Genomic DNA, 15,688 nt, shown 5'->3' on the forward strand with positions numbered 1-15,688 from the left:
AATGAGCAAAGAGCTGAACACTCAGACCCTGGCACTGGGGCAGCCAAAGGAGCTCAGCCCAAACTGCACCTCAGTGCTCTTGGAGGACAGAGCCACCTGAAACCCCCAGCAAACCCTCTTTTCTTCCTGAAACCCCCAGCAAACCCTCTTTTCTTCCTGAAACCCCCAGCAAACCCTCTTTTCTTCCTGAAACCCCCAGCAAACCCTCTTTTCTTCCTGAAACCCCCAGCAAACCCTCTTTTCTTCCTGAAACCCCCAGCAAACCCTCTTTTCTTCCTGAAACCCCCAGCAAACCCTCTTTTCTTCCTGAAACCCCCAGCAAACCCTCTTTTCTTCCTGAAACCCCCAGCAAACCCTCTTTTCTTCCTGAAACCCCCAGCAAACCCTCTTTTCTTCCTGAAATCCCCAGAAAATCCTCATTTCTCCAAAGCAAACCCTATTTTTTCCCTGGAATTCCCAGCAACTCCCCATTTCTCCAGCAGCAAACCCTTATTTCTCTACAGCAAACCCTGTTTTTTCCCTGGAATTCCCAGCAAACCCTCATTTCTTCCTGAAACACCCAGGAAACCATCATTTCTCCTTAAAACACCCATCAAACCCTTATTTCTCCATCAGCAAACACTAATTTCTCCCTGAAACACACATCAAACCCTAATTTCTTCTTGGAATCTCCAGAAAACCCTAACCTCCTCTTGAAACACCCATCAAACCCTAATCTCTTTCTGAAATCCTCAGCAAACCTCCATTTCTCCAGAAGCAAACCCTAATTCCTTCCTGAAATACCCATCAAATCCTTGCTTCTCGAGAAATAAATCCTTAATTCTCCCGGAAACACCCATCAAACCCTAATTTCTTCCTGGAATCTCAAGCAAACCTTTATTTTTCCCTGGGATTCCCACCAATCCCTCATTTCTCTGGCAGCAAACCCTAATTTCTCCCTGAAATACCCATCAAACCCTAATTTCTTCTTGGAATTCCCACCAATCTCTCATTTCTCCAGCAGGAAACCCACGGGGAGCAGCCCCAACCCAACGCCACCCACCACAATTCCACCTTCCCACCACAATTCCACCTTCCCACAATTCCAACAACCTCCCCACCACAATTCCAACCATCTTCCCACCACAATTCGACCTTCCCACCACAATTCCAGCAACCTTCCCACCACAATTCCACCTTCCCACAATTCCAACAACCTTCCCACCACAATTCCACCTTCCCACCACAATTCCAACTTCCCACCACAATTCCAACCACCCTCCCACCACAATTCCAACCACCTTCCCACCACAATTCCAACCACCTTCCCACCACAATTCCACCTTCCCACCACAATTCCAACCACCTTCCCACCACAATTCCAACCACCTTCCCACCACAATTCCAACCACCTTCCCACAATTCCAACAACCCTCCCACCACAATTCCAACCATCTTCCCACCACAATTCCAACGACCCTCCCACCACAATTCCAACGACCCTCCCACCACAATTCCAACGACCCTCCCACCACAATTCCAACGACCCTCCCACAATTCCAACCACCTTCCCACCATAACTCCACCTTACCAAATTCCAACAACCCTCCCACCACAATCCCACCTTGCTACAACTCCACCAACCTTCCCACCACAACTCCACCACCTTCCCACCACAGATCCCACTCCAGCCCAGCTCTCCTGGACCCAAGCAGGCCCAGGGCTCCGTTTTGGGTTCAAAAAGGGGGAATTCAGGGAAGGAAAGGAGGCAAAGGCTCTTACCTATTGCTGGGCAGAGCCTCGGAGGCGGCCGTGGCGCCGCTGCCGGCGGCCCCCGCCCGCGTGTTCACCTGGGGACAGGGAGAGGAGCCTGATCAGAGCCCTGCTCAGAGGACACCCTGCTAATTAACCTGTAATTTGCCACGGATTCCTCATTTCGCTAGGAAGGTTAATTAGCTCGTTGCTAGGCATGGATGTAGGTTAGCAGGCTGCACAATTCCGGGGCTGCGGCGCGCTCGGGGCTTAAATAATGCGCTGGGAAAGGTGAGAAATTCACGATTTATTCTCGTTTTAAACGCTCAAAAATCACTCAACGCGCTTATGGTCTTCTCCGTGTGGTTGCAGGAGCAATAAGGAATCAAAAATCTAAAATGATTCCATTCCACAACTGGATAAATGACTGAAACCACAGGAGTGAGGTGGGGGTTTAAAAGCTTTGAAGTAGTGGCAGACAGCAGTTGATAAATGAACTACTAAAATTTAAGAACATGATTAGCAGAGGTGAAAAACAAAAAAGGCAAACCCACTTTTAATAAAACCACATACACAAACACAGATATCACAGCCAACATTTTGCAGATTAATCCTTCTCCCACCCTCGCCAAAGGGAAAAAAATCCAGAATAATAATAAAAAAAAAAAAAAAATCTGCTTGTCAGAGCTCAAGAAAGTGCAGTTTTATTTGACATTTCAATAAGTGGAACACAGCATTACAAATCCATCTAACTTTCCTGAAACAATTATTGAAATTCGTACCTTGAGGCCATGTATGTTCCGTTTCCCAGGAGGTTTGCAGGCTGAAACAGTAATTGACTAAATTGTAGAACACATCAGGGCCATTTACAAATTTGCTCAAAATGAATCTTTTCAAAAGAAATGAGGGTGACACCAAAATTAGCAGAGAGAAATGATTGAAAAGTGCCTGGTGAGACCCAGAGTGGGAATTGCAGCCCAGGATTTTTAACTTGCAGGAGTGAGCATTTATAAATGCTAAGAGCTTCCCGAAACAGTGTAATAGAAATTCTAATTTCTGCTCCAAACACACCACAATCCAGAGAAGCCTTGGCTCAAACGAGGGGATATATTTTTTTTTTTAATTCAGATTCCAACCTCGTGGTGTTTTTTCACACGCTGGGTTGTTTTTTTTTTTTTCCCCTGGAATTTCACAGGGATATTTGCAACCCAATATTTGGGGTTTTTAGGGAATTGGCTGCGCCAGGAATTGGTCATTTTGGCAGAGGCACAATGGGGAAGAAAAGAAATGGGGGGGAAATGGGGGAGAAATGGGGGGAGAATTGGGGGGAGAATTGGGGGGAGAAATGGGGGGAGAAATGGGGGGAGAAATGGGGGGAGAAACAAACATGGGGGGGAAAAAACCCCAAACCTGGAGGAGGAAAAAACCCCAAACCTGGAGAGGGGGAAAACCATGGCAGGGGCAACAACAGAGCCTCCAAAAGGTAAATACTGAATAAATAAAAGGTAAATACTGAATAAATAAAAGGTAAATACTGAATAAATAAAAGGTAATATGGGGAAAAGCCATGGGGGAAACCTGGGGAAAAACCAACCTGGGGAAAAACCCAAACCTGGGGGGGGGGAAACCCAAGCAGGGGCAAGAGCAGAGCCTCCAAAAAGTAAATACTGAATAAATAAAAGGTAAATATGGGGGGAAACCTGGGGAAAAACCATGGCAGGGGTAACAGCAGAGCCTCCAAAAAGTAAATACTGAATAAATAAAAGGTAAATATGGGGGGAAACCTGGGGAAAAACCATGGCAGGGGTAACAGCAGTGAGCCCCTCTGGCAAATACTGAGCAAAGGAAAGGGAAATACTGAACAAATGCCACCAGACGTCCCTTTTGGGGACAGCGATGCCAAGGTGGCACTCGCTGGCGGTGTCTGGGCGCAGGGGAGGAGGATCCTTTTCCTGAGCTGGCTCGGGGCAGCAGTGCCAGTTCTCCAGGCAGGGATGAGCCGCTGGGAGCTGCTTTGGCTGCGGAAGCCCCACAGCTCCGCGCCCCAGGCAGGTCCCCACCTCAGCGCCCTCCAACGCTGTGCTAAAGGGGCTGTCACTGCTGAGCCATGGCAGAAACCTGATTTTTCCTTTGCTCCCTCCCGTTTCTGACAGCAGGAAGCAGAACTGTTTATGAGGCAGAAGGACACAGGTGATGGTTATTAAACACAGCACCGAGGGCCACGTGCCTTTCAACATCCAAAATCACCACGTGCACCCAAGGGGGGAAAAAAATTACGTATTAAAAAAAAAAAAACAACCCAAAATTATAAATTATAAATACATATAAACCCATTCGTGTTTTCCAATAGATTAAAATTGACATTTTGAACAAGATATTCAATCGATAATAAAGATTTTTATGGTGTGTATTTGGATGCTGTGCTCACCTTGCATTCCACAAACAGGATGTAAATAACATGGGTAAAAGACAGACAGATATAAATATCTATTCATACATATATATTTATACATAGATATATCTATAAATATATACATAGATGTATCTATAAATATATACGTAGATATATCTAAAAATATACGTAGATATATCTAAAAATATACCTAGATATATAAAAATATATGTAGATATATATTAAAAATATATCAATTTAAAATATAGATATTTATTTAAAATATATATAAATATATGTGAATATATATAGATGTATATAAAAATACATAGATATATATAGAAATACACAGATATAAAATATATTAATTTATATGTATAAATATATGTAGATATAAAAATATATTAATATATACATATATATTAAAATATCTAGAGAGATATATAAAAATATATATAGATATAGATGTGTGTACACATTTTTTATATGTACACCACATACAGATGTTTATTTTTAATATAAAATCCCCCTCTGGCTCTTACTGCCTAAACAGCAATAACAAACCTATTAAAAAATAGAGAAAATACCAATTGTTTTCCCCTTAAAGATATTTTTATTATGAAATAAGTAAAGCACAGCCCAGGTAACACAGGTTGGCACATGGAAATTTACTCCTGACAGGATTCTTATGGAATACAGGAGATTTTTGGGAGCAGGAACTGAGGCTTCCTCGGAAGTCAGAGAGGCAGGAAAGGAAAAGAATTCAAAAAGCAATCTCTTAAAAGGGCAGAAGTGGAAATTAGAGGCAGAAAAGCTGAAGGTGCTGCTGGGGCTTTCAAGTGGGGAACGTGGAGAGCCACGGCCAAAAGGGCACAGGAGAAAAGGGCTGACAAAATTTGGGATGCTCATTAGAGGCAGGAGAGGGAGACAGGGAAGAAAAAATAAATTTTAAAAAAATTAAAAAGAGAGCAGTAAAGAGGAAAAAAAAAGAGCAGGGGAGAAAAAAAGAAGCAGGAAAGCACATTTTGTTGGGTGTTTCAGAGGAGCTGCAGAGCTCAGGGGTGGGTTTGGGGAGGTCTGAAAGCTCTAACATAGGAAAAAAAAAGGGTTTTAAGGAGGAGGTTTGGGAAGATGAAACAAAAACTGAGCTCTGGAGCAATCTGGAGGGAGCGGGGAGGAGGAAATGCCAGCAGAGAGCCAGAGCTGAGGCAGGGCTGGGGGGATTGGAGCTGGGGCAGAACTGAGACAATTCCCAGTTCCGTGCAGCCAGAGGAATCACCCAGGGGAGAGCAGCAGGAACAGGAATGCCCGTGGCTGCTTCTTCAGGAGCGAGCCCAAGGGAGACTCCAGGAGAATGTTAGATCTCAAAAATATTAAACCCAGGGTGGGTCGGGTGTGAGCAGCTCCTGCCAGCACTCCCTGGGACCGGGTGTTCACAGGAAAATGTAAAGATTTAAAGGAAAATTCCAAGATTTTCCAGCCTACTCGGATCATCCAGTTTCTCTGAGGCACAAGAGGATCCAGGGAATCCCCAGAGCCCTTCCAGGGCCTGGAGGGGCTCCAGGAGAGCTGGGGAGGGACTGGGGACAAGAGATGGAGGGACAGGACCCAGGGAATGGCTTCAAACTGGAAAATGGGACATTTGGGTGGGATATTGGGATGGAATTGTTCCTGGGAGGGTGGGGAGGGGCTGGGATGGAATTCCCAGAGGAATTCCTGGACCCCTGGAAGTGCCCAAGGCCAGGCTGGACACTGGAGCTTGGAGCAGCCTGGGATAGGGGAAGGTGTCCCTGATCATGGGATGGGATGGAATCCATGGGATGGGATCCATGGGATAGGAATGGAATTCATGGGATGGGATGGGATGGGCTCCATGGGATGGGATTGGGATGGGCTCCATGGGATGGGATTGGGATGGGCTCCGTGGGATGGGAATGGAATTCATGGGATGGGATGGAATGGGCTCCATGGGATGGGATGGGCTCCATGGGATGGGCTCCATGGGATGGGCTCCATGGGATGGGCTCCATGGGATGGGAATGGAATCCATGGGATGGGATGGGATGGGCTCCATGGGATGGGATTGGGATGGGCTCCATGGGATGGGATGGGCTCCATGGGATGGGAATGGAATCCATGGGATGGGATGGGATGGGCTCCATGGGATGGGCTCCATGGGATGGGAATGGAATCCATGGGATGGGATGGGATGGGCTCCATGGGATGGGATTGGGATGGGCTCCATGGGATGGGATGGGCTCCATGGGATGGGAATGGAATCCATGGGATGGGATGGGATGGGCTCCATGGGATGGGATTGGGATGGGCTCCATGGGATGGGAATGGAATTCATGGGATGGGATGGAATGGGCTCCATGGGATGGGATGGGCTCCATGGGATGGGATTGGGATGGGATGGGCTCCATGGGATGGGATGGGCTCCATGGGATGGGATTGGGATGGGATGGGCTCCATGGGATGGGATGGGCTCCATGGGATGGGATTGGGATTGGGATGGGATTGGGATGGGATGGGCTCCATGGGATGGGATTGGGATGGGATGGGCTCCATGGGATGGGATTGGGCTCCATGGGATGGGATTGGGCTCCATGGGATGGGATTGGAATGGGATGGGATAGGGATGGGATGGGCTCCATGGGATGGGATTTCAGGTCCTTCCCACCCAAACCATTCCAGGATTCCATGATCCATGCCTGGGAAGAGGCAGGAGACCCCTCCCTCTCCCTGCCCTGCTCTGAGGAGGTCACAGCTCCCACACCTGGGAGTCCCCTCTCAACCAGACCCTGCCAGCCCCAGCCACACAAACCCAATTTTCCACATTCCCCTCAAATTCCTGTCCCTTTTCCAGAGGAGCACGGGGAACCTGCAGGAATCCCACCCAGCCTCCTTTGGAGACCTCGTCAGCACGTGTTGGAGGAGGCTCCTGGTTAATTGCCCAATTCAAACTTGAGAGAGTTGTAAGTAATGGAAGTGTGGAATGTTTAATTGGGAGCCTCACAGTATGATTATTTGTGTAATATCAGTTAAGTGAGGAGAGTTTAATTTTTAATTATTTCAATTAATTTATTGCTGGGAGATTTACTTGGAGAATTTAAACCTTCTCCGTTCCATCAATTAAGAGCCAGAGATCCAGAGCCTGGCTGCTGAGATCTGAATGAATTATGTAATGCAGGAGGCTTTTTTTTTTTTTTTTACCATTCTTGGAGCTCAGAGAGAGAGAGAGAGCACTCCCAAAAAACCTCCCAAGCTGCCTACAGATTTTTGTCAGCTTGGAGATGACCTATTTTTTAAGTGCCTCAGCCCAAGGAATTGATTACCCCTCTCTCTGTTGAGGAGAATTATTGAAGTGCTTGTGAATGTTTGGACAGCACTAAATGCCCAAATCTCAGACAAAAACGTGTCCTGCTGCGACAGACACGTCCCACAGGGGTGACAGGGGCATTCCCCAGCCTGTCACGCTGATTAATGACATTAAAACAGCTTTAAAAAGCCCAATTTTCATAAGTATCCAAGCCTTCAGTTATTCATCTGCTTTGCTTGGAAAGAACCATCACCAATGAGTTCTTTAAATGTACTTAAATATGTACTCTGCAAACCTCGTTAGTCTAATTTACTCCAGGAAATTAGCTCTTTTCTATGCAATAAATGCACTTTTCTCCACGCTCCCCACAATAATGAATTCTTCTCTCCAAATTAAGAGGTAAACACGACACTCTGTGCATTTAAACCTCCCCAAAACGTGCCAGGGAGCTCTTTCAGCACCGGTTACTTGGGCTGGTGACTGGTGTGCCAGGCACATTCTTCTCTCTCTCAGCATTTTTCATAGAGGAGCACAGAGAGAAGAAAGAGAAAACGATTTCTGTTTCTGCTCCTTGTTTTTCCCATGTGGAATGTGTTTGGAGAATTGTTCACCTGGGGTGATTGCTTGGTTGGGTTCTGGTGAGGATGGTTTGAGCTGATGGCCAATCAACCCACCTGTGGCTGGACTCAGAGAGGGCCACGAGTTGTGAGGAGTTAGATATGGGCGTTAGAACAAGTAGGTTTGCAGTTTTAGTATCTCCTCTAAATGGTGTATTAATGTATTATAGCATAGTTAAAATAAAGAAATCATTCAGCCCTCTGGACTGGAGTCACACACCAGCATTTCTTGCCGCCGGTTCACCTGCATTTGCGATAGACTGGGATTTGCTCAGCATTACCTCGTGGGTAGATCTGGAGAGGCTCTATCAACTGCCCATTCACCTGCTGCTCCATCACAGTGGAGTAATACTGCAAAGAAACCCAAAAAAAGAGATTGCTCAGTCACCCAGGAGCGGTGGAAGCACTGGTGGACTCTTCCATTCCGTGTATTTTTGTTTTCTCTGTAACGGCCACAGTGCAGATCAGCCCTCAGATGGTTCCTTTCCCTCTGCAGTGTTCCCAAAAAAAGGAACTGAAACAGGGAGCTGTGGTGCCACAGGGACCTGCTCCTGGCTCAGCAGGGAAACCTGGGAGTGCTCCAGCAGGTGAGGGGACGAGATATTTACAGCATGAAATATTTACAGCCAATGCAGCAGCTGCCACAGCTGGAGGAGCCAGGAAAACCAAACATGGCCACAAAGAGCTGGTGCAAACATCCCCCAAATATCCCCTAAACCACCCCAAATATCCCCCAAAACTGCACAGTTTGAAAAGAACTAGGGAATCCCAAAGGGATCTGGGACTCTGGCATCAGCACAGAGGGATCCCAAAAAGTCCCTGCAGACATCCTCAACTCCACAGGAGCTGCTGGAGTGATCCGGGGGATGTTTATTGGTTAAAAAAAAGCTGAGAATGGGCAAAAAGGGCTGGAAAAGGAGCTGAGGACATCAAAACCCAGCAAGATGCTTGGGTTGGGAGAGTTGGGAATGGTCCCTGGAGAGGGGAGCGATCCAGGGAGAGCTGGGAATGGTCCCTGGAGAGGGGAAGGATCCAGACAGAGCTGGGAATGTTCTGGAGAGGAGAAGGATCCAGGGAGAGCTGGGAATGTTCTGGAGAGGAGAAGGATCCAGGGAGAGCTGGGAATGTTCTGGAGAGGGGAGGGATCCAGGGAGAGCTGGGAATGTTCTGGAGAGGAGAAGGATCCAGGCAGAGCTGGGAATGTTCTGGAGAGGGGAGGGATCCAGGGAGAGCTGGGAATGGTCCCTGGAGAGGAGAAGGATCCAGGGAGAGCTGGGAATGTTCTGGAGAGGAGAAGGATCCAGGGAGAGCTCAGAGCCCCTGAAGAGCTCCAGGAGAGCTGGAGCTGGGGACAGGGCATGGAGGGACAGGACACAGGGGATGGCTTCAGAGGGGGAAAGGGGAGATTTAGATGGACCTTGGGAAGGAATTCCTGGCTGGGCTGGAATTCCCAGAGCAGCTGTGGCTGCCCCTGGGTCCCTGGGGTGTCCAAGGCCAGGTTGGACACTGAGGGTTGGAGCAGCCTGGGGTGGTGGGAGCTGTCCCTGCCCATGGGAGGAGCTTTCAACTTCTCAATTCCCACTTCACCAACAGAATCCTACGACCTGCAGACATCCCCACACACAACAGGAACATTTCTGAGCCCTCCCTGGAATAACCAACTGAAATAAACACACCTGAGAGTGCTTCCTGCCCCCCAAAAAATACAACAGAGGGGCAGAGAGAGAGGGAGAGGGAGAGAGAGGGAGGAAAAACCCTCTCCATTACTCACCAGTGATGACAAGTAAATGAAATATCAATCATGTAAGCTGTCAACCTTTCGGGACAGCAATAACTGTTAACAAGTAGTCTGGAAAAATTGTCTGAAAATGACTTGTCCTCCACACGCCGGCGCTGAAGGTTTCCACGGAAAATTAAGATGCCAGTGGCTATTTGGAACATTGTTCAGGTATTCTTTTTAATGGGAAATTTGCCACTTATTGATCCAGAGCGTGTAGCCCTTGCTTTCAGAGAGCTGCAAGCAACTTTCCAATCAGTGGCTGTCAAAAAAATTACTGCCTTTTTATACAGATACAAGACAACAGCTCCAGAGCAGCTCCACGGCCGTCCTTAATTAACTGCACTGCCCAGCACTGAAAAAATCCTATTTACCACCCCCCAAAATCAGCCTCATTCAAAGCATTTTTGCATAATCTGAGAGAATTCCAGACCTGAATCAAGTTCTTGTCACATTCATAAAGCAAAGATCCTAAAGGGAAGGTTCAGAATGATTCCAAATATCAGAATGATTCCAAATACCAGAATGATTCCAAATAGCTTCCCAGTCATAACATGTTCCAAAGTCTAATCTCAGGGAATTCTTTTTTTTCCTCCTTAAACTGAAATAAATCCACTTTATTTACATTTTAGAGAACACCTGCACCACATCAAAATTCCCTGAAATACTTTCCCAGCTGGCCAATCCTCCGGATAGTTGTTGCAGGCCTCGAAATGAGTATTTTTCCTCCCCAAGATTATGAAATGAATTCATTGCCTGGGATCAGAACATTTGTTTCCTGGTAAACACGTCCCAAAACGAAGCCCATAGGACGTGAGGAAGTTCAACCACCAGCGCAGCACTCAAATAAAAAACTAGTTTAAAACTGAGGAGAAAAATTTTTCAGAGAAGAAGAGCTGCTGAAGCAGAAAGAAGTCATTTCCAGGCATCCCATAATTTTGCAGGGAAAGCAGAGAGTTGGGCAATCAGAACTCTAATGTACTGAAACTTTAACAGTGAGCTTGGAAGCATAGCAAAAAAATGACCTTCCCAAGGCATGATTAATCTGGAGGCTGCACCAGGAAAATTCCAAGTTTTCCACTTTAACGGCAAAAAATGGCTGAGATTTTCCCCAGGAAAAGGGAGAACCACGAGGAACTCTGGGGGAAGGGTCTCCAGGGAGCTGCTGGACCCAAAAAGGGAGGGAAAAGGGGCTGAGAACAGCAAAATCCCAAAAAAGCCACCCGGGGATGCTGCAGGGGCTGGAGCCCCTCTGGGAGAGCTGGGAATGGTCCCTGGAGAGGGGAGGGATCCAGGGAGAGCTGGGAATGTTCTGGAGAGGGGAGGGATCCAGGGAGAGCTGGGAATGTTCTGGAGAGGGGAAGGATCCAGGGAGAGCTGGGAATGGTCCCTGGAGAGGGGAAGGATCCAGGGAGAGCTGGGAATGTTCTGGAGAGGGGAAGGATCCAGGGAGAGCTGGGAATGTTCTGGAGAGGGGAGGGATCCAGGCAGAGCTGGGAATGGTCCCTGGAGAGGGGAGGGATCCAGGCAGAGCTGGGAATGTTCTGGAGAGGGGAAGGATCCAGGGAGAGCTGGGAATGGTCCCTGGAGAGGGGAAGGATCCAGGCAGAGCTGGGAATGTTCTGGAGAGGGGAGGGATCCAGGGTGAGCTGGGAGGGATCCAGGGAGAGCTGGGAATGTTCTGGAGAGGGGAGGGATCCAGGGAGAGCTGGGAATGTTCTGGAGAGGGGAGGGATCCAGGGAGAGCTGGGAATGTTCTGGAGAGGGGAAGGATCCAGGCAGAGCTGGGAATGTTCTGGAGAGGGGAAGGGTCCAGGCAGAGCTGGGAATGGTCCCTGGAGAGGGGAGGGATCCAGGGTGAGCTGGGAATGGTCCCTGGAGAGGGGAGGGATCCAGGGAGAGCTGGGAATGGTCCCTGGAGAGGGGAAGGATCCAGGCAGAGCTGGGAATGTTCTGGAGAGGGGAGGGATCCAGGGAGAGCTGGGAATGTTCTGGAGAGGGGAAGGATCCAGGGAGAGCTGGAGAGGATCCAGGGAATCCCTCAAGGGGCTCCAGGAGAGCTGGAGAGGGAATGGGGACAGGGCATGGAGGGACAGGACACAGGGAATGGCTCCAGGGTGGAAAATGGGACATTTGGGGGGGATTTTGGGAAGGAATTCCTGGCTGGGCTGGAATTCCCGGAGCAGCTGGGGCTGCCCCTGGACCGCTGGCATGGATGCCTGGAGCAGCCTGGCACGTGGGAGGTTTCCCTGGGTGGGATTTCAGGTCCCTCCCCACCCAAACCTCGGAAGTCCCCCCAAAATCACCTTTGGGTGCTCCCAAACAGGGCCTGGCTCTGCCAGGTCATTTAGAGGAATTTTGATCCCCATTTTCTACCCTCCTGCTTATTCATTTCCTTTGAAAAGAGAAGTTAAAGGATTTTTTATTTCCCCCCCCCTCCCCACGACATTCAAATGATTCTGTTGCCATCAGTAACTGCACCCTTCCCCTTCTGCAGGAGATTTATATTTATGGGATATATTTATTTACGTTTATGGGGATCCAGACAGATTTCACACACCCCTACCTACACAAAGGCACACGCAGCCACATCCATCTCCCCTGGAAAAACACAAAACACAGCTTTAAATCCTCTCTGAATACTGAGCCTGCAGCTACAATGAAACTCCTCTGTTAGGAGGGGTGAAACAGTCTCCAGATGAAAGTAGATTTTGAAAAATTTTTAGAGCCCAGGGGTTCATTTTTAATGAGCCGTTACTTTAAGTACTGCATAAAAAATACAAGAAATTGATAGTCCATTTAGCCTGCACTATACCTAATGCAAAAGTCATTAAGATGCATTATTCTTAATGTTTCTGATATGATCAGTAAGTGAACAAGTCTTTTTTCTTTTCTGAAGTCGAGCCTGTCCACGGGTCTGGTGTGAAGCCACCTCCCTTCCATCCCGAAGATCAAAAATCTGAATTTACCACGGGGACACCGCCCAGTTCAACAGCGTGGGACAAAAAAAAACCAGGAAAAAAAGGGAGAAGCGCGGGGGGAAATGAGGATTTGTTGCAGTGTACTCACATAGGAGAGCATGGCCTTCATCTCCTCATCGCTCCTGACCGTGATCCGATCCCCGTCCTCATCCTCATCTGCCAGAGGAAGGCACCAGGTGAGCAAGGAGGGGACAGGGACAATCCTGACAGGCACCGGCTGCACTTAGAGCAGCAAATAAATCAACAATCCAAAAAGGAAAGGCCAACTGCACAACAGTCTGAAATAATAATGCAGTCAATGAATGTCATCTCCAAATATTGATTAACAAGAACTGTGATTTTTGTCTAAAAAGGGGCACAAAGTGCTCAGAACTTCACTGTCAGCAGGACTTTTTTTAACTGCCAGAACCTCTCCAGAGGCTGAGCACCTTCCCCAAAAGCTGGAATTCCCTCCCTAAAACCTTCCCCAAGCTGGAATTCCCTCCCTAAATCCTTCCCTGAGCTGGAATTCCCTCCCTAAATCCTTCCCCAAGCTGGAATTCCCTCCCTAAATCCTTCCCCAAGCTGGAATTCCCTCCCTAAATCCTTCCCTGAGCTGGAATTCCCTCCCTAAATCCTTCCCGAGCTGGAATTCCCTCCCTAAATCCTTCCCTGAGCTGGAATTCCCTCCCTAAATCCTTCCCTGAGCTGGAATTCCCTCCCTAAATCCTTCCCCAAAAGCTGGAATTCCCTCCCTAAATCCTTCCCCAAGCTGGAATTCCCTCCCTAAATCCTTCCCTGAGCTGGGATTCCCAAGAATCTGGTGGGGGAGGAAATAAAATCCAAGAATCTGGGGTGGAAAAAAACCCCCAGGAATCTGGGGAGGGAAAAAATAACCCAACAAGAATCTGGGGAAAAAAAATCTGGGAAAACAAAAAACAAGCAAGAATCTGGGAAAAAAAAAACAAGCAAGAATCTGGGAAAAAACCCCACAAAACCCAAGAATCTGGGGGAAGAAAAAAAACCCAAGCAAGGAATTCAAACTGTGTGAGAAAAGGAATTTCTTCATTCTGCCCTTTAAATGGTAATAATGAAAAAAAAAAACAAAACCAAAAAACCCAAAGCAACACAGAAGAGTGAAACATAAAAACCTCAAAATTGGAGTTTAAACAGGAAGAGAACTACTGGAGCACCACACATCCACCAGAGGGATCAGAGGGAAAGCAGAAGAGGGATGGATTTGTGGATAAAAGGTCTGGGAGAGGGAACAGACTGAGCTGGGACCACAAAAAAAGAAAAAAAAAAAAGGGAAAAAAAAAGGGAAAACTCTAGCAAAATATTTGGAAGAAATCCACATTATCCCTCTGAAATGACTGAGGAATTAACTCTGTTCCCAGCTACAGAACTCCCGATGGTGGTGCAAGCAGAAAGAGTTAAAAATATGTGGATGAGGAGGCAGGGGGAAAATAAAAATAAAGATTAGTTTAAACTAATCAAGCAAAGAGTAAAACCAGAGAAAATGTGCCCTGAGCCTGAGCTCCTTTACCATCCCAAAACCAGATCCTGAAAGATTTCCAGGCTTCCCTCCTTGCCTGGAGCCCCCCAATCCGATTTTCCGGCACGCTGGGGAAGCAAGAGCAGAACAAAAAAAGGAAGAAATTCCCCCGTCCTGGCTGGATTTTTTAGCATCCTTTAAAATGGAGGAAGAAACCCTCAGAAGAGAGCAGAGAGCAGCAGATGGTGAATAAATATTGAGCAGCAAAATTCCCCAAAATCTGCAGCGAGTCGGGAACGGGGGAGCAGCAGGGCGGGGATAAAAGGATGCTCTGGGGCCAGATGGTGGCAGGGGGTTTTGGTAGGGATGTGGGGAGCAGGGGAATCTGGATTTCCATGCTGGGGGGGAGAACACCCAAATAAAAAGCACAAAGAGCTGGGATGGAGTCAATCATCCCCACCTGAGGCAGCGATGGAGAACAGGACTTCAAGCAGAAAAATCCAGGAGGGGGAGAAAATTTTAAAAAACCCCTTTAAAAACATCAATATCCATCCCATAATTCAGATGGCAGTTAAATGGCAGGGGAAATGGGCTGGTGCAGCTGGAAATGACAGACTAGAGACACGCAGGGAAGGCACAGCAGCAGATGTTGGGAGGCAGAACAAAAATCAGAATTTTCCAGGAAACTCCTGCACATGGCACCGCTGCCCTGGGCTGCTGCCCTGATGGAGCATGAAGCTCAAACCCAGCCAGTGTGGGACGTGGCAGGGGTGGCAGGCAAATCCTGACACAAAATAACCCAAAATGGAGTGGGAAAAGGCATACATGGCAAGGCTCCGGAGGCTCAGGTGCCGGGTTCAGAAGCGGGGCAGGAAAAACGCCGAGGTTGAGAAATAAAACTTCGTTTTGGGAGAGGAAAGCACAACGTGTGAGAAGTGAAAGAGCATTAAACAGGACTGGAAGGATCATAAATCAGTATTTCCTCTGATTGTCCACTGACAGAATGAGCCCCAAAGCTCTAAAAAGGGGACAAGTGCTGATAAAAATGAGAGGCCCCGTCTCAAGTCTGCTCTGTCAGATCTTGAGATCTCCAGCCCCTTCCTCCAAAGGACAACAGGGGGAAAAACAGAATAAAAAATATCATTTCCTTTCATCTCAAAGGAAAACAGAGGGGAAAAACATAATAAAAATTAAAAGGGAGCAGCAGGAGCCTCCTCCATCTGGAAGAAAACTCCAGTTTTTCAATATTTGATCCCCTGGGGCGCTCCCCTTTGCAGCTGATTGCTCTCCAGACAGGACAATCCCCTAGGAACCCCTTCAAAAACAAAAATAAACAGGCCTTAAAGAACAGATATTAGCCTAAATACTTGCTGGGAGGACTGGAGGATTGCCAT

General features: G+C 47.7%; 1 protein-coding gene and 1 long non-coding RNA gene across 13 annotated transcripts in view; one reads left to right on the forward strand and one right to left on the reverse strand.

The window, feature by feature from the left end:
• The window catches only part of LOC137481673 (uncharacterized), a 358,787-nt gene that overhangs the window by 154,243 nt on the left and 188,856 nt on the right, over window positions 1-15,688 (forward strand). The window lies entirely within an intron of this gene.
• MAP2K5 (mitogen-activated protein kinase kinase 5) overlaps window positions 1-15,688 on the reverse strand; it is a 136,046-nt gene that overhangs the window by 113,212 nt on the left and 7,146 nt on the right. For all 12 annotated transcript variants that reach the window (XR_011003580.1, XM_068203505.1, XM_068203506.1 and 9 more), the window contains 4 exons: window positions 12,909-12,976; window positions 8,344-8,413; window positions 2,514-2,554; window positions 1,762-1,829 (listed from right to left, as the gene is read on the reverse strand). Coding sequence is in view for 11 of the 12 variants with exons in the window: in XM_068203505.1 (XP_068059606.1) it covers window positions 1,762-1,829; window positions 2,514-2,554; window positions 8,344-8,413; window positions 12,909-12,976 (247 nt within the window). In the remaining variant the exon portion in view is untranslated. The remainder of the gene's footprint in view (window positions 1-1,761; window positions 1,830-2,513; window positions 2,555-8,343; window positions 8,414-12,908; window positions 12,977-15,688) is intronic.

This window comes from Anomalospiza imberbis, chromosome 13, assembly GCF_031753505.1.
Source record: "Anomalospiza imberbis isolate Cuckoo-Finch-1a 21T00152 chromosome 13, ASM3175350v1, whole genome shotgun sequence".
Classification (NCBI taxonomy): domain Eukaryota; kingdom Metazoa; phylum Chordata; class Aves; order Passeriformes; family Viduidae; genus Anomalospiza; species Anomalospiza imberbis.